Here is a 19,535-nt window from a genome sequence, read left to right on the forward strand (position 1 = left end):
CTTTCTGTTCCATCACTCTCAAAAGCCGTCTAGTCTTAGGCGAAGGGGGATCAGGAATGCTTTCCAAGGACACTGAATCTACCAGCTGACTCTCTCCTGGCGTTTCCTCTTCTAGCTGTTCCTCAACTAGTATTTCCCAGCTTTCCCCCCCCCCCTGGACTATGCCCCTCTGCAAACCACAGTTCTAAATCAATACTGTCCTCCTGCCCTTGGGAAGCTTCAGGAAAAAAGTGGGGAGGCAGCTCCCACCATTCCTCCTCAGTCCAGCCCCTGACAAAACCTGGGCTTAAAAATGAGTCAGCCCCTATTCTGTACCGGATCCCATATTCTATTGGGTAGGACCCTGAGGACTGCATTCCTGTCTGGAAAACCTTTCAGGGGCCACATACCAATGGTGGGAAGGGCCAGAGGCGAAAGCAGATGGCGCAACAAACATGAATTTTACCTTTGTGCAGTAAACTAGTTTCTGCACCCATTTACACACCCCTCTGCTCCATCCTTGGCAAGCAAGAGGCATTCTGGATTGTGTTTCAGCCAAGCAAATGGATTAAAAGAAGGTATGAAGTAGGACTAATGAGGAGTGCAGCTTGGGGGCAGAGGGGAGATGCAGGATGGAGAGACTCCTTAGGGCCAGATAGAAAGGCCTGGAGGGCTGCATTTGAAGTTCCCCATTCCTGCCCATACAACACGACATATATAGACTGTATTTCCTGAATATCCCTGTTCACGCTTGTCAGATTCATTTCATTAGGTGGGAATCAGAACAACAGAACTTACCTGTATAAGGCGGATGCTGTTCTCTTCAGGCCTTTGGGTCTGTTGGGCTTTGGTTCTCCAGCCATGTTTATATCTGCAGCAAATAACAATTTGGAATTACTGTTGCACTGCTCTCTTCCCATCCCTTATGCATACTTTTTTGTATCAAAGTCTTTTTTTAAATTTAAAAAAGCTTCATCTGTACTATTATTTGCATACCTTTATGCTATTTCCATACCTGCAAATAAACAAACATATACAAAGAGGTACTAGCCTTTTTCCTTTTGTGAAGGGTATAAAATGTATATGTATATATTGGGGTGTTTTCCGCAGCAAATATGTCAGCTAGAGCTGTCAGAGGACCTGCCTTTTAAGTGACTAATCAATTCATTAAATAAAAGTAAATATATTTCCATATTGCCAAAACCTATTTGAGATGATTACAGTTTAGTAAACATCTAAGCACTGGTAGAGATATAAGGCCATTTGATCTCCTAATCTTGCACTCCTAGCGCTTGTGAATTCTTTCCCCTCCACTCTTTTGTGAAGATTATCTCCTGAATTTAGCTTTCACAAAAGAGAGGAGAGAAGGGGAAAGAGTTCAAAGGATTAGGAGTGCACGCATGGTTGGAAGATCAGATCTAAACAATATGATCAAAACAGCACAAAACCAAAATGAAATTAGTTAAAAATAAAACCACTAGCAGCGACAGAAATTCAGACGCCCAATACACCTTGCTTCTCCTCAAAAGCCTGAGCAAAGAGGTGCATCTTTACCTGAAATTGAAAATGTGGCTTGTTGGAAACAGGGAGTGAAACTTCTATTTCCTCCTCTCATGTGCAAAAGAGGAATGAAAGTGAAGGATGGACAGCACGGACCTTTAGCTTGCTGTAGCTCGTGTAACACAACAGCAAACCATGGTTTCTTGTTCATAACTGAAATGGGTCTCCCTCTCTCTATTCTCCCCACCTTGTTAAGCAGAACTCTACTCATGTAATGGGGATTTCCTTGTTCATTCCTGCACTATAGCTCCCCCAGCCTCTGTGTCTCAGAGGGACCCTCTAAGCACAGGTGGCCCATCCTAGTCTGCCACCTGCAGTGAAATGGGAAGCCTCACTTCTTGGGGTTGCACGGCAGTGGCTTCTGGTGAGATCTTGGAGGTCAAGTAAGAGTTTAGTGAGATCTTGCCAGAAGCCGCTGCCATTCCTCCTCCCTTCTCCAGCAGTGGCAGTGGCGGGTGGGGCACGGTTGGGGGCACTGCTCTGCAGGATTCTGTCATCTAAGGCTTAAGCCCACCTCACGGGCAAGCCAGCCCTGCCTCTGGGATAGCATGAGATTGGGAACAGGGAGTCAGAAGGAGAACGGGGAGAATTTGGCCAGCCGGTCTTGCTCATGCAGAAGTGCCTTTCTGCTTGTGCAAAACATCTCTGGATCCAAGCCAACACATTACACGGCTCTCAGCTTATAGTCATTGTCTACCTTCATCCTCCTGTAAAATGAATGCCAAATATAGAGCACACAGGAGATGTTAGTTGTGTTCCTCTGAGCCTGCTTCCATTCAGGTGAGGCTAAAGGCTGTGCTGGGTGCAGACACATGTTTGAAGTCACCCAGCATGATTTCATGGACAGTCTTCAACTCCCACAATGGGGGAGAACGATGCTTTTTTGATCTGCCAAGGAAATGTTCATTCCCAAACCTCTGAACTGAAGGGGTGTGTGATATACATGAGGATAGAAATGTGTGACAAATTTTCGCCTTCTGCATGGAAACCAAACAAAGTAACTCTGTGAACAAAGATGCCGACCGCTTTCTAAAAGCAAAGCATAAGGAAAGGTGATGTACCCTGCCATCCTGTTTTCTGAAAAATGTTCGGATGCTTGATGAAACACCCCACAAGGCCCTTCCGGCTTCACCTCACCCCCGACACACTGGGAAGTTGCTGGCACAATGGTACAGCACCACAGATCACAGGCATTCTTCCTTCCAAAGCTAAGGAGACTTAAAACATGATAAGGGTGCCTGTGTGTGTCATGACAGGGAGACACAACAGAGATTATGAGGGATTTGGGGGAAACACTGCAAAGTTGCTGCTCTACAGAAGAAGCGCATGTCCTAGTGAGGTGCTATACTCGCAGGCAAGACGAGCACATGAGTGGGGCCATTCATTGCAGCCCTGTCCCTGGTGTTATGCATGCAAAGTAGCACCCAATTCAAGGTGTGACTATTAGTATATAAAGCCCTCAACAGCTTTGGACCAGCTTACTTGAAGGGTCGTCTTACCCATATGTGCCCACTCAATTGCTTTTATATGCAGAACTGGCACTTTTACACATTCCATATAATGTTTGTTCTGCACTTGCAAGGAATTGCAAGTGTGGCAGCAGCTACTCTCTGGAACTCCCTGCCTATTGATATTAGGGAGGCCCAGTCATAGAGCTGTTTTCAGTGCCTATTGAAACAAGCCTACCCAGACTTGTAATTTTATTCCATTTTATTTTTTGAAACTCTTGATTTTACCTACATTTTGGCGATTTCATTATGTCAGTTTCCAAAGTCTTGTTATTTTCATTGCTATTTCTTGCGAAGGTTTCATATTATTTTATGTAAACTGCTTACAGGCTTTCTAAAAAAAGTATTTTTTATTAAAGATTTCTTGGTTTACAAAAATATGTGCAATGTCTTTTTTTTTCAAGTTACATTTTCTACAGATCAGCTTCATTTGTTGAGAAATTAGTGTTACATTATGAAGCTTTTGTTTAGGGAAGCTTTTAATGTTTAATAGACTATTGTATTTTAATATCCTGCTGAAAGCCGCCCAGAGTGGCTGGGGAAACCAAGCCAGATGGGCAGAGTATAAATAATAAATTATTATTATTATTATTATTATTATTATTATTATTATTATTATTATTATTAAAAGGGGAAGAGGTGGAGGGGGCCATGGTGGGTGGGGGTGGGGTGGGGTCAGGTCTTACAGGCTTAATTTCCCCCCCCAAGCAGCATATAAATAAAAATAAATTGCAAGCTGCATTTGAGTTCTGCTTAAGGTTTTCATAAGAATAAGGTGATAACCAGAGAGCATTGCGTGTTGCTTTGGAGAACTGCTTCCCCCACCACACGCCCCACACTGGTTTGTGTGTGTGTGTGTGTGTGTGTGTGTCTGTGGAGGATTTATAATACAATGGCAATATCTGTTTTCTAAAAGGATAGCAAAATGTTCTGAGTTCTCATTTCAGGTTGTTACGCCAGACTTTGCACAGGGTGGGAATAGGTTTTGGGCCTCTGCACAGGCGTGTCTAGCACTCCTGCCGCCTTCAATATCGCCACCACCTACTGGGAGATCAAAAATGCCAATTTCTGATGGAGAATGCTATCTTCAGCAACAATTCTCAGTTTATGCCTGGTGACAAGAGCTGCTCAGCGGGTGACATTTCAAAGCACTGCACACATACAAAAATAAAAATGTTACTGTAAGAAACAATTCATTTCAAGCAAACAGATACCGAGTTAGATGCTGTCACTATTGCGGGTGGACCCTACAGTACATTGGCTGGGGAAGTTTCAGACAAATGTGGAAAGTTTGTTTCCCTAATACCAGTCAAAATGCAGAAAGGCACAACCACCTTATTGTGCAGCCCACGTTGTAATGGTTTGTTTGGGCCAAGCTACATTTAGGAGTGGACAAGCATATCATTTTTTTGGATTCTCTCAGCTTCTCATTTCTCCAGTCTTAAGTTCTGTTCTCTCTATTCCCACATCATCTTGCAATCTTGATTTTTAAAAAAGGTTCCATCGGCATTTCAGTGGGAATTTCTCATAAATATAAAAATTGGTATGCAATTTTGCTCACTGTACATATTTTTGCAAAGCAATTCTACCTAATACAATGCATTTCTGTATGTTATTTTCACCAATATATGCATTTTTATTAACACTTTCCTTTAATGCATGCATTTTTGCACATGTTACTTGCCTGGACAACTTTATCACAAAATTCAGCCAAGGATGAATTTCGAAGGATGGCTGTGTTTTGTGTATTGTTTCAGAAAGTGAAAATTAGGTAATTCAGTTGCAAATATGAACTGAATTAAATTTATCTCCATCCATAGGTACATATTATGTTTAATTCATTTGTATTTAATGTTACTGTTTTAAAAACCAAGAAGGTGGGGGTACTCTGTGTGTGTGTGTGTGTGTGTGTGTGCAATTTCCCCTGTTCCCCAAATCGTTGTGATGCCTCTAGCAGGTAAACTTTCAAACCCTTCTCCCCCTGCAGTTGGTAAACTAATGCTAAACCCCTATGGGAAACAAGATACAGTATGTGAAAAACACCCAAGCAGAAAGTTCTGCTGCCAGCACCTGAATCTGGTTGGATTGCTCTGACATGAGCTTAAAAATCAAAGATTTCAAGAGACACTGAAAGTGAGTAAAAAAAAAAAAATTCAATGAAAAGCATAGCATAGACATGAACAAAATCCAACTCTCAAAAGAGTTTTCCCAAGAGACAGTCACTAGCAAAACTCACAGTGAACACAATTAACAAGCTCAGAAACCACTTAAAGGAACATACTTTATGCTTGCCAGAAGACCCAAGGTGGGCTGGTGAAAGAACCTTAGGCTGCAATCTTTAACTCCACTGACCTGGGAATAAGCACCACTGAATTCAATAGGTCTTACTTCTGAGTAGACATGCTTAGGTTTGAACTGGTGTCACTTATGTCTCAGCTCTCAGCCTCACTATATTAAATGATCTCCCCTCATTGACTTGCAAGAAATCACTAACATTAAAAGAGTCTTGGAACAGTATTTTCCAAAAATAGATTAAGTTTCAGGTCATGACCTAAGAATATCTACTTCTCTTGCCTTCTATGTCTCCACCTTACATTTATTAATTCATTTGAACAGAAAAATACAATTTTCTTCTTTGCCTAAAATTATTTCTGTCAGATTAGCTGAACTCTTTCTTTTCCAACCCATTGTTCTTTCTCTTCCTGTGAAATCCCATAAATGTCTACTAAAAAATGAGTTCCATGGGGCTTACTCCCAGGGAAATGTGTCTTCTTTGGTACTATTTTTCTAGAAAAAGAGGTGCTGGAACTCACCATGAAAGCCTCCCCTGTTCTCTTCTAATGGCACTGGCACCCACCTGAGAGGTGCCAGAACCAAGTTCCAGCGAGTTCTGGTTGAAAAAGAAAAAGCCCTGCTCTTAATGATCCTTCTAGGAGACAGGGATCATTAATCCTTCCAAGAGGTAGGGATATTAGATGCAGCTGGGCAAAATCTAATCTTGCTTGCCACTGGTTTAAAATACTCAGATGACAGAATAGCTAAGGATGGGATGAAATAGAGATTAACTGATTTAAGAATGAATCAACCTAAAGAGGGTGACTCTAACTCATATTTCCTTTTATTATTGATGACAAAACCCCCATTTAAAGTTACTGTTTGCATTGGGAGGAAGCTTCCTGCCTTTCCGACTTTGGGGAACTCAAGAGCTGTTCTTTCAACTGTACGGGTGTTTATACAGGTACATACTGATTGGCAATAGCAAGTGAGTGGTCCAGTTCTATAGTTGCTATTGGGCATGAGAGCAAGCTCTGCGCATTTCTAGCAGAAAAGGCAACTATGTGGGTGGTTTCATGCACCAATGTGCAGAGGAGGGTTGACTCAGTACCTCTGAAAACGACATAGTCAGATTCTGAGTATAAACAACAGTTATCAAGTTCTGATTGTGGACTTTCTAGCAGTATCTGGCTGGGCACATTAAAGGTATAATTCTGGCACAGTAGTTGTATCATCTAACTCAGAATGGCTGCTGAGCTTATCAGATGGGGCCCATTATGCTATAACTAGAAACGCTATGAATGGAACCTTATAATCCTTGGAATAATAATAATAATAATAATAATAATAATAATAATAATAATAATAATAATAATTTATACCCCACCTATCTAGCTGGGTTTCCCCAGCCACTCTGGGCAGCTTCCAACAAAATATTAAAATACAATAGTCTATTAAACATTAAAAGCTTCGCTAAACAGGGCTGCCTTCAGATGTCTTCTAAAAGTCTGGCAGTTGTTTTTCTCTTTGACATCTGGTGGGAAGGAGTTCCACAGGGCGGGTGCCACTACTGAGAAGGCCCTCTGCCTGGTTCCCTGTAACTTGGCTTCTCGCAGCGAGGGAACCCCCAGAAGGTCCTCGGCGCTGGACCTCAGTGTCCGGGTAGAACAATAGGGGTATGCAAACCATGTGATCTACCAATGAGCCATGGACCCTTTCAAAATTTCCCAGGCTTTCCCAGCTGTGCTACTTGAGATCCTTCAACCAGAGACCTCAGAAAATTAACCTGTAGTACTGAGCTGCTAGGGAGTTTAAAGAGAAGCAGATGTGATCTGAATGAGAAGATTCTATCACTTTTGAACAGTAACAAGGGCTTTGGGCAAAGTATTACACCTACTGTATTAACACAGAGCATATACCAATAATGAGCTATATTGGATGCAGCATTCAGACTTTTCAATGAAAGCAAGGTTTAAGTGAAGTAACCACTTCCATCAGGACATATTTTCCACAGTAAGCTTGCTTACATGTTATGTTTGCAGTGCAGGTAATCAGGATTATCCCCAAGGAAATTTGGTAGCTTATACTGTTCTTTCGTTTCTAGTAGTTTATGATTAAAAGCCTCTCCTGCGCTGCGTGATCATTCATGGCTGTTTAGTGGTAGATGGGCTGCTTTTTGTAATATGTGAACAATTGGGGGCTGCGGTCACATATCATGGCACCAAAGCACTGAGAATAAGCCTTTTGCATTTTTCACAGTGTGTGCCACATTAGGTGCCTAATTTGATTTGGGACCTCTCGGTGCTGCTGTAGTGCATACTACAAGCAAACATCATCATCACTTCGTGTTCAGCAGCTGGCAGCCTCACTGCAGAAAATGAAATCCTGAACACCCACACACCTGGTTTTAGAACATCTGTTTGTCTTGCAGCAAAGACTCAAAACGGATCTGCAACAAATTGCCCCTAATAGGCCCAAGTTAGTTGCAAAAGACTCAGAATCAGCAGAAGAAGGTGGGCAGGTGACCTACAAGAAGGGCTGGCCTACTTCTCTAATGCTTCCTGGCTGCCTTTAAATTAGGGCTGCAGTTAGCTTAATTGGCAAATTAATTAACTAAAATGTTAGTTGATTAATCAGCAAGGGCCCCCTGTAATAAGTCAGGCTGCTAATGAAGCAGAGACTTAACCTATTTTTGGGGCTATTTGGCTAGATTTCCTGTGACTGCTATACAGGTAATGCATAAAAGTTTATTAACATTGAACGGTAACTTTTGTTTACTGCAATATTGTGCTTCTTTTTTGAAATGTTAGTTATAATATGCAGATTTAATTAAATCAATTAATTAGTTAATTCATTTATCAGTTAAAAGGCACCAGATCAGTTATTTAAGTGGTTGATAGCTGGCCCTTTCATTGTACACCTTCAGGCACCAGGCAAAAACATTCCTCCTCAATCAGGCCTTTGGCTGATGAATATCCTAAACCCTTTTAAATATGTTTGGGGGGAGGGTTATTGGTTTGGGAGGGTTGTTCTTGTTTTTATCATGTATTTTGTGTTTTTATCTTGTATTTTTATGTTGTGAACTGCTCTGAAATCTAAGGACGAAGGGCGGTATACAAATTTAATAAATAATAGCAACAGTAATAATGTAAGCACTGCCCCTTAATGTAATCCTCTCTTTGAGGCATGTATTTGCAGTATAAGGTTGTAAAGTGTGGACGTTTTACTTATGCAGAAAGCAAATGGGCGCAAATCAACATTTGCTTTGGAGTATATGCGAAGTAACTCGACAAATAGCAGGCTAGTTCTTGACGCTGCTTATTGAACAGGAGGAGAGGGGATCAGCTGCAGAAATTAATACTCCTCTGAAACCAAAGCTATTTTCTTTCATGCCTCCTCCAAGGCTAGGGAGCTTATGGCATAAGTCCTCTTAAAACAACCTCAGGAGCACATTTTTGCATAGGTTTCCTAGCCTTGCAACTCAAGGTTCTATGTCAAGAGTACAACTTTCCATGCAAAAGTCAAAACTCTGTGATATTCATTTCAACTTCACATGGGAGAGGCCTTCCCCCAGTTCCAAAGGGACCTTCAGTTTTCCGAGGGTTCCCCATCCACCTTAGTCTGCACATACCAAGTTCCAAATAAGGATATTAGAGAAAGAGGCAACGAGTCCTTACCTAATGTCTGCCCGGCGAGTACTCTCCCATTCTCCCCCAGGACAGCTGCCCGTGCGTGCCTCTCGTTTGAGTACTGTACAAATGCATAGCCCTTGTGAACAGAGCAGCCCACCACCCTGCCGTACTTAGAGAAGATGGTCTCTACGTCTGACTTCTTGACCACTGCTGTGTTGAGGTTCCCAATGAAGACTCTGGAGTTGATGGACTTGGGGTCATTCTTGTTTGTGATGTTACTCGTCTGCACTTTCAGTGACATCTTGACACCTGAGTAGGCAAGATATAGGGAGGGTCAGGAAGGCACCGACATCCTAAAGGAAAAGAGCCTGGTGGCGCCAGGCAACGGTGGTCACATGGGATTAGAGCAAAATGTTCTGTCAAAAATATGCAGAGAACAAAGTGAACTGGTGACAACCAAAGCCCGTTTGTCAGGTCTTATTCATGCAGAAACTAAATCCTCACAAAGCCTGAGGAACAGTGGTCTTGTGGCACCTGAGACCTCAATCAGGCCTAATTTTAGGTTTATAGTATAGGCTCTGAATTGTGGAGGTTGTTTTTCCTTATTTAGGAAAGAGGTCCAATCAGTAGAGAGAACTATTCCCTTTCTTGGTGTCTTTACTACAGAATAACAAGAAATAGGTCACAACCACACCATGCATTTAAAGCACATTGTTTTCCCCAAAGATTCCTGGAAACTGGAGTTTGTTAAGAGTACTGGGACATGAGAGGGAGTAAACTACAGGTCCCAGGATTCTTTGGGGGCAGCCATATGCTTTAAATATATTCAACTCAACTGGCACTCTAACAGAAGCCAGTTGAAGGGCTCTTGCTAGTGCAAGGAGCGTTTACCCCCTCTCTTTGCCCCATGTGGTCACATGCCTCCCCCAGATCTTGTCAGGAGAACCCCGAGAAGAGTGCACAGGAGAGGAGGGGGTGGGTCATTCCATCAAGCAAGCAGAAATTCTTGTGCTGGTGGAACAATCAGAACAGCATAACATTGAATCCCTCTCGCGGTGTGGAGGCGACCATAGTTACAGATTAGTGTTGCCACATTACAACTTGGGGATCCTCTCTTTTGTTTTCAGGTCCACCAAAGAAATGGGAGACAAAACAGTAATTGTTTCTCCTTCTCATTTGACTCCCCCCACTTTTATCCTTTTTTCCTTTCTCACCTGCTGAATAGCATCCTTGGAGTTATCAGGGCAAAAGAAGTCAAGAGAGGAGGGTAAATACAAGAATCTGAGGGAATTCATGACAGGTGTTGCTACACAGTGCTTCATATTTCCCACAATGGGCAAACAAAAGATAAAATCTCAATCCACTTCTCCCATCAGCACTGGCACAATATGTTTTACTGCCCGGGGTGATAGACAAGATGGCAGCTCATCCCTTTCCCATAAATTCCATGTACATAATCCAACCTGACTGGCACTTAATTTTTTACTTCATCACTGGTTGCCTCCGCTGTACCTCAGGGCAGGTATAGAACTGACTATGTGACAGCACAGTTCTGTCATCCCCAACTTTGCTGGCCGTTCCCACTCCTCAGGAAGTTGCCACACTTTGCCTCATAGTATGACCAGCCTTGTCCCTTTCTAATGGCTCTCTAAGACACCTTCTGTATTAAACATTTAAAGCAGTGTTGTACTACCTGAATAGTCATGGCTTCCCTCAAGGAATCCTGGGAGCTGTAGTTTGTCAAGGCAGCTGAGAGTGGTTAGGGGACCCCTATTCACCTCATGCAGCTACTGTTCCCAGAATTCCCTGGGGAAAGGAATTGACTGTTAACCACAGATGGGGACTTAGTGGGAATTGCTTGCTTAGGTGGATGTACATAGAATTACTACTTCAGAAGGAATGCTACTAATAAATAATAATACTCTTAAGACAGAAAAGAGACAATGGGATAGCTGTTTGGGTAAGATGGTGGATATTCTTGGGTGTCTGCCCAGACTGAACAGGAACACATCACAAAAAGAGAAGGATCTCTGAAATCTTTTCTTAACCATCCCAGTTATAAGCAAAAGAATGGGCTATACTATGAGGCTTGCTTCATGCTTTCTTCACACACAAACATTTAAGAAGCTTTTACTACACTCTGACACCTCCCCTGCTGTGAGAGCCCCTCCTTGGAAGACTGAGATTGGGACACGCCAACTGTAATCAAAGAGAATTTTAAAAACCCTTTCTCTCAAATGTCCTCTTCTCCTTGAATCGTAACCCTCTCTGCTGAAAGTTGCCTCCCAGGGATGTGAGGAAGAGGGTATTGAACAGCCCTCTGCCTTCCGACACTCCTCTCCCCACCAATTTCTACCGGGGGCCCTTCCTGATCCTGTGGGCCAAGGGGCAAGGCCTGTGTGACTTTCCACCACCTCCCACGGCGATGAACAGCACACCCTGAATACGCTTCACTTTACACCACTTTGGTCTTCCTTCCTGAGCCGTTTGCAAGATTGGCTCGAGTAGCTGCGAGAGGCTGTTCTCTGGCAAAGACTCTTCCGCCTGCTAGTTCGATTGCACTGGGCTGCGACGAGGAGGACTGAGCCCCGTTTTCAATATGCAGAGCAGCGCTGGCCTTGGAATACCATGGGGCATGTCAAATTCACCTTTCCCACTCCTCTCATGCCTTCTGCATTATTCATGCCCCCCGGATCAATCTGAATAGATCTGAGCAACGCATATGCAATCCAGACAGAGCACGGAGCCAGACTTTATAGCTTTAGCTTTCCATTTTTCACTCCCACAATGCAATGTCAACACGGTCTGTGTCAGTGGGCTCAGCTCCCAGTAGGTAGTTCTTTAAAAAAATATCAAACATCAAATCTGAGCTGTGAGACAAGACAAAGCTATTCATCTCTCCTAGATACACCAGCTTTCTAGTTATCCTGGGCTGAAAACTTTCATAGACTGTGTATGCATCATGCACTTAAAGCACACCCCTCTGAAATAATTCCAGGAACTGTAGTTTGCTAAGAACCCTGGGAATTGTAGCTCTGCGAAGAGTTAAAAAACCCCCACAGAATTATTGGGGTGTGTGTGCTTTAAATGTATGGTATATACACAGTCTTAGGTACAGTGAGGCAGGCTTGGCACAGGGAGCAAGGAAGTGTACAATTGTGCATGAATATGTGCAAGGGGCGCAAGCAATAGCAGTACGGTACTAGCAGTCCCCCACCAATGTTGTTTTAAGCAAGGCTTTGGGAAAGGGGATATGCAACGAGGCTGGGATATCTGACGCGCCTTTAATATTTCATTTGCTGCTTTCCAAAGGAAATGTTGCTTTTGCTTGTTCTGAAATAAGGCTGCAATCCTGTATACACACAGGACCTCCTGAAACAAGAGGGGGCTTACTTCCAAGTAAATGTATACAGAATAGCATGGCACAACAATTTTTTGAAGAAGAAAAACACACCAAAGTTCTTTTTGGAGCACTTGGGATGATTGCAATAGCATTCCATGCAGCAGATTAACCATGAAGAACATAAGTAGAGCCCCGCTGGATGAGGCCAATGGCCCACTGAGCCCAGCATCTTGTTCTTACAGTGGCCAAGTGGATGGCTATGGAAAGCCTGAAAGCAGGGTTTGAGTGTAACAGCACTTCCCCCCGTGCTGTTAATTATAACAACTACTATTTAGTGCTCACTGGAAGGACAGATCCTGAAGCTGAGGCTCCAATACTCTGGCCACCTCATGAGAAGAGAAGACTCCCTGGAAAAGACCCTGATGTTGGGAAAGATGGAGGGCACAAGGAGAAGGGGATGACAGAGGACGAGATGGTTGGACAGTGTTCTCAAAGCTACTAAAATGAGTTTGACCAAACTGCGGGAGGCAGTGGAAGACAGGAGTGCCTGGCGTGCTCTGGTCCATGGGGTCACAAAAAGTCAGACACGAATAAATGACTAAACAACAACAACTATTTAACTTTAAGAATTGAGGTCTGAATTTGCTTTCCCCCTCTCCTCTCCCCCCTCTCTCTTTTCCTTTTGTGTCATGTCTCTTAGATGGTGAGTCTGTAGGCAGGGACTGTCTTGCTTTATGAATGTCAGTGGTTCTGGGAGCCTTTTTGGCTGAAGAGCTGGGTAAACAAACAAACAAACAAATATTGATCTAAAAGGCTCCCTAGAGACCAATGGCCATAATTTCCCTAGGCATTTTGCTCTTTGCTCTTGCAGGGTCATCATTTGTACTTGGTTTCCTTTTTAAAAACAGAGAAAGTTTGTTCAACTTTATCTCAAACCCTGCTTAGCCAAAAGAAAGAATCATTGACTCTGACAAAGGGACAAGAGGTGGGGCAGCTTGCAAGCATTCTTGGAGGACATAGATGATCTGGAATAATAGAATTATAGAATCAGAATGGTGGAATTGGAAGGGACCACAAGAGTTATCTAATCTAACCCCCTGCAATGAAGGAATCTTAGATCCATTCCAATCAGGCCTGGCCGTGGAGGAGAGTCGCCCTTGGTCACCCTGATGGATGATGTGAATAAGAAAACAACAACCCAAGCTTGAATCCTGACAAGATGGAGGCACTATTAGTGTGTAGCTCCCATGTCTGGCCAGTTGCCCACCCTGGATGGAGTTGTAGCCCCCTGAAGGAGCAGGTTGGGGGGTGTTTCTCGATCCAGCTCTGTCACTGTATGCTCAAGTAGCCTCAGTGGCAAGAAGTGCCTTTTATCAATGCGGCTGGTTCAACAGCTAGGGCTGTTCCTGGGCCAGGAAAGCCTTGCCACAGTAGTTCACTCACTGGTTACTTCAAGACTGGATTACTGCCACACTTCCCTCGTGCTTAGTCTGGAAGCCACAGCTAGTGCAGAATGCTGCAGCACAATTGCTGACAGGAGTGGGATCTTGCTGGCATACGACACCTGTGCTCAGAGATCTGCACTGGTTGCTAACCTGCTACCGGGCCAAGTTCAAGGTATTGAACTATTAGAATACAAAGCCTTAATGACTTGGGACCATTTTACCTTCATGATCACCTAACTCCACATGTGCCCACTCAAACGCTTTGATCGGCAGAACTGGCAATACTACAGAGACCACATAACACCTGCCCCACATTTGTAAGGACTCAATTGTTTGGTGGGGCAGAACCTGCCCTTTGGAACTCCCTGCCTATTGATATCAAACAGGCACCTTCACTGCATAGCTGTCAACTTTTCCCTTTTCTTGCGAGGAATCCTATTCGGAATAATGGAATTTCCCTTTAAAAAAGGGAAACATTGACAGCTATGCTTCACTGTATTCTTTTTGGTGCCTGCTAAAAACATTCTTGTTTCGGTAAGCCTATCCAGATGCTTAGAATTGCTGGTGTGAATTTTAATCTGTTTTAGTATTTTAACTTTTTGTATGTTTTAAAGTATTGTGATTTTTTTTCTTGATTTTATTTTTTTTATCTTTTTTGTAAACTGCTTTGATTTTTTTTACCATCAAGCAGTGTATAAATGTTTACGAAATAAATAAATAAGCGAGCAAGCGAACTATCCGCACACCCTCTGCCCTTTTCTATTTTGAGCAGCTCCAGCATTGATTCCTTTCATGGCAGGCCTTCATCAGGTGCCATGTTTTGGCTTCCCGTCTGCATCTGAAAAGTGAGCTTATCACTGAATTTCAGCATCTGATATGTTTTCATTCTCTCTCATCATCCCTATTCTCATGACAAGCTGAAAGAGAAGAAAGGGAATGGAGTGAGTTATTTTTCACTCGGGGAGCTTGAGTTTTCATCAAGCTTTGACCTGATTGATTGCAAAAACCTTCCGGTCACTTGTTAAAAGCCCCAGTGAATGTGTGTTGCTTTCCATTCCACTCCCACCCCCAAATGAATTATAGTTTGTCCTGGCAAAAGCATTAGCTTGCTTCTCTGAAAAAGTGGCGAAGCAGTACTTCCAACTGCATAATGACAGCTGAAATCTAATATTGCACAATTAGGGAAGAGATTTGACCCACCCAGGGAGAGGTTCATTGTCGAGTCGAAAACCATTGCGAGGCCACACCCTAAAAGACTTACATATAGTCTTGGTCCAGCCAAAATGATGTGTCAATAATCACAATAATAATTAGTAATTTGGCTTATTAGCTGCTTACTACAAAAGAGTTGGGACGCGGGTGGCGCTGTGGGTTAAACCACAGTGCCTAGAACTTGCTGATCAGAAGGTCGGCAGTTCGAATCCCCGCGATAGGGTGAGCTCCCGTTGCTCGGTCCCTGCTCCTGTCAACCTAGCAGTTTGAAAGCACATCAAAGTGCAAGTAGATAAATAGGTACCGCTCCGGCGGGAAGGTAGACGGCGTTTCCGTGTACCAGAAGCAGCTGAGTCATGCTGGCCACATGACCTGGAAGCTGTACGCCGGCTCCCTTGGCCAATAAAGCGAGATGAGCACCGCAACCCCAGAGTCGGCCACGACTGGACCTAATGGTCAGGGGTCCCTTTACCTTACAAAAGAGTCACTAAGTGACATATGGAAAATTAAGGACACTTCTAGGCTGTTGCTATTTTGGGGGAGGATTCAGTTACGTACCTGCAAATTCAAGTTGTGCAGTTACAGCTGATTTGCAGCTCTTGCGAAATCAACCTGCTTCCCCCAAAGACTTGACTTTTTGCAATAAGGAAAGTAATGTGAAAGGGCACAGGAAAATGTGGGATAACACTTGCACCATCTAACCTCCCTGTAAACAGAGCAAATGCTCAATAAATAGATAATGTTGTTTAAACAACTCCAGATGGGTGCTCAATAAATAGGTCATCTGATAGCGCCCCATGAGCAAAAGGCGTAGCATAAAATAAAAAACAGTACATGACAATAAAGCCATTACAATGACCATAAATAGAAAAAACTATCCCAGAACAGAACTGCCTCTACTAGTGCTTTTTGTGGGATGTTATCACTATTCACAGAAATCCTTCTTATCACCACTGACTCTACACCAAGCAGCTATTTAGTTGCCATCATGTAGCTTGAGAGATGCCCGTTTAATGTTCTTGCTGGTGTGAATTATAATTCACTGTGGTTGGAAAGGAGAGCAACAAATTCAAGTTTTAACAAGCGACTGGAAATAAATATAAAGCTTCCACTGGGGGATGGGAGGGGTGGAGGCGGCATCGTGAGTCAGGACCTCTGTGGGCTTTTAAAAGTGTGACTGAAGGGTTAAAGAAAAATCATCCTGAGCATGCGCTAAGAGTGTGTTAATATCTCTGGGTGGCCTCCCCTCGATGTCCCATTGCCAGCAGAGCTTCATTATGTGGCAATGTGAGAAAGGGGCTTTCTGTTTGGTAGCACCCCAGTTATGGAATGCCCTTCCCTCTGAAGTTTGGCTTTTTTCATTTTGGTGCCAGCAAAAAACACACTTTATTTACTCAAGCTTATATTGTGTTATTGGTGGTGATAGTCTAAGGTTATTCATACTCCATAGCTTTATAGACTGGGAGTTATTTGCTGTGTGTCTACTTCCGCAAATGGTGGTGTGGAAGTGAGGAACCTATTATTTATGCAGATTGTTTTGGTGTGATTGAACCCTGGCCCTGGGATCAATTTCAGTTAGCTCAGCATCTGGAGTTCAGTTCCTGCCATCTTCAGGTAGGGTTGGGAATAATTCCCTGTCTGAAACCTTGGAGAGTCTGCGATAGTCAGGTTTGACAATATTGAGCTAGATGATGTAGTTGGCTGCTTAGGCCAATCACTCAGATCACCCAAGTGGAGAAAAAGAGACATTAACTTGTAACAAATCTTGGTTGTAATCACCAAAATATTGCAATTTCAGTAAGTCAGAACCAGGGCTTATGATTCATATAGGAATTACGACCAGCTAATTTCAAAGTATGTGCCAACCAATTAGAATCTTGGGCAACATCTTTAAGTGATGTTAAATCAGCTGCTTCTGTGTCCATTGCCTAGAATCCAGTGTCTTGTGCAGGTGATTGCAGGTTTCAGCTTGGCCAGTAGGTGCCGCTGTTAATTTGGGAACAAGCCTCTCCCTGGCTCAGCTGTTTAGGACTCTGATTTATTCTTCAAAGCTCTCCTAGCCCTGGAAATTACCGTAGCTGAGACTGGATTCTGGTGCCTTCCAGATGTTGTGGACTGCAGCTCCCATCAGCCCCAGCCAGTGTGGCCAAAGGTCAGGGGTGATGGGAGCTGTAGTACAAAGCATCTGGAGGTCACCAGGTGGGGCTGAGATAGGAAAACAAACTGAGAGCGTCCACTGCTCCTCCTACCCTTTTCCTCCACGCTTGCTCTCACCTTCATCCACTCAGTTGTGCTGTGCAGCAAGAGAGTGCACAGTATGGATGACATGGACCACAGAGGGAATCTTCTCCATGCCAACAGCAATTAGAATATTCAAGGTGTGGCAGCTCCCTTTAACGGCGTCTTGCTTACTTCCGGGAAAAGGTAAGATGAGATATAAATGCAATAGACTTATTTTCACCAGCTGAATTGTAAACTGCCTTGTCCCTAGCATGCTACCTATAAAATACCACTAAACCTGATCTCTCTAAACAGCAGAAGAACCACTGTGATCACAGTTGAAATGGAACTCATTTTTTCTGCCTAAAGAGTTTATGGTGTTACTGGGGTATCTATTTAGAAGGCAAGGGTTTTGTTTTTTTACAAAATCAATTAATAGGTGCAATTAACTGATTAATGAATTGTTAACTAAAAATAGAGCTAGGATTAATCAGAGTTTGCCACCTGGGCTCTCTCACTACTTCAGCTGGGAACCTGCCAGCTCTGGGACTTACTGTTTCCCATTCTCTTCTCGTCTGCTTTGCCACCTGGCAGCAGCTGCTGGAGAGATCTCCCAGCTTTTAATGGTGGGGCAGACAGATTAGCCTACCAGCCTCAGCCCTGATGGAGCAAAAAGGCAGAGGAAGTTTTATTCTAAACATGCCAAACAGCCATGTTCAGAAGCAGGATGCCAGATGCTGAGGGATGAAGATGCTTCCTTCTCTCCTTATGAACTTACTAGAGTTAACTCTTTAAAACGGCTCATGAGAAAATTGAGGGCGGGGGCCTGAAGCCCATCTCCAGCTGAAGAGGGTCCCACAGGACACGTGGGGTTTTGATTCCCCCTCTCAGTTTTCCCAGAGGTAACTCTTTACAACACCCACCTAGCAAAGCAACAGAGATGTTTCTTTGCTAAGGGGCTCCTTTGAAGAGCTGCCTCTAGGGAAATGGGATGAGCAACAGTGTTCAGTAAGATAAACAAAATGAAAGTGTGTACGTGTGTGTACAGTGGTACCTCTGGTTACGGTACATATGCTTCAGGTTACACATGCTTCAGGTTACAGACTCCGCTAACCCAGAAATATTACCTCGGGTTAAAAACTTTGCTTCAGGATGAGAACAGAAATCGTGCTCCGGCGGTGTGGCGGCAGCGGGAGGCCCCATTAGCTAAAGTGGTGCTTCAGGTTAAGAACAGTTCCAGGTTAAGAACGGACCTCCGGAACGAATTAAGTACTTAACCCAAGGTACCACTGTATTTCCTTATACCCCTCCTTCCCTCACTTTGAGTTCTTCATGCCCACCTTTTGGCCAGCAGAGCACTTGATACAGGATAGTGACACCCGTCCTACTTGCAGGACTTGCCAAGTTAGTTCGGAAGACCTGAGATTAGCTGATATAGCAGAGGAGATCCTGAGCTGCATACTTCAGTTTGCCAACAATGTGAACCAGATTCGTCTTGAGCCACCTGCTATGCATGTGAAATCTGCCATGCACATAAAAATCGCATTGCACTGCGCTGGTCCTTGGCCAACAATGTAAACTGGAGCCGTCTTCAGCCACCTGCTATGTTTGTGAGATTTGGTTCACACAGAGATGTTGTACACCACCATTTGATGGAATAGGCACCTATCAGGTATGTATCTAACATAGAATCATAGAATTGTAGAGTTGGAAGGGCCCCCGGGGTCATCTAGTCCAACCCCCTGCAATGCAGGAATAACATGTGTCTGATTAGCATCCTTTTGACTAGACATTTCAGAGTAAAGGCCCTTCAGAAATGCCCTTTAAGTTCTTGTTAGGAGCCTTTTATACTGGCTTGTTTTAACTCATTATCTGCTCAGATAATGCCTTCTTATCCTTACTGCTCCAGGCTACTCTCAAAGATTCAGACGTGGATTCCCAACTTTATCATTAAGCCTGACAGGAGCAGATAGGGAGAAATCAACAACAACCCCCCCCCCCCACTCCTCTGAATATCTTAACATATTAAAGTAAAAGTTCTGCTTCACACCTTATGCTATGGTTCCAAAGAACATAAATGCCAGAATCTCAAGTGCCGTCTTAAGAAAGCATCAATCTGGTATTAGTCTAAATGCTTCTCAAATGGACCCTGAGCAATTAAATTCACAAAAGGTCAAATCTCTGATCAGCTGGTTCTGCCTGTAAATAATATCATCACTGCCAGTGTGTTGAGCTACAGTTTGGAAATGTGGGTAAACTGGCCACCAAGGCATTGGAAGTAATGCATAGGAAGAAGCAGACTAAGTGCTTGAAGAATTCAGGCAAATCTGGAATGGGGTGACAAATTTGGGTGGCAGCCACT

General features: G+C 43.5%; 1 protein-coding gene across 5 annotated transcripts in view; it reads right to left on the reverse strand.

Annotated features, from left to right (window-relative positions):
- The window catches only part of RALY (RALY heterogeneous nuclear ribonucleoprotein), a 212,211-nt gene that overhangs the window by 29,482 nt on the left and 163,194 nt on the right, over positions 1–19,535 (reverse strand). For all 5 annotated transcript variants that reach the window (XM_083508266.1, XM_083508265.1, XM_083508269.1 and 2 more), the window contains 2 exons: positions 8,999–9,262; positions 778–850 (listed from right to left, as the gene is read on the reverse strand). In XM_083508266.1, coding sequence (XP_083364392.1) covers positions 778–850; positions 8,999–9,254 — 329 coding nt within the window. In that variant the 5' untranslated portion in view covers positions 9,255–9,262. The remainder of the gene's footprint in view (positions 1–777; positions 851–8,998; positions 9,263–19,535) is intronic.

The sequence above is a fragment of the Podarcis liolepis genome, assembly GCF_965112155.1.
Source record: "Podarcis liolepis genome assembly, chromosome: 6".
In the NCBI taxonomy this organism is placed as follows: Eukaryota; Metazoa; Chordata; class Lepidosauria; order Squamata; family Lacertidae; genus Podarcis; species Podarcis liolepis.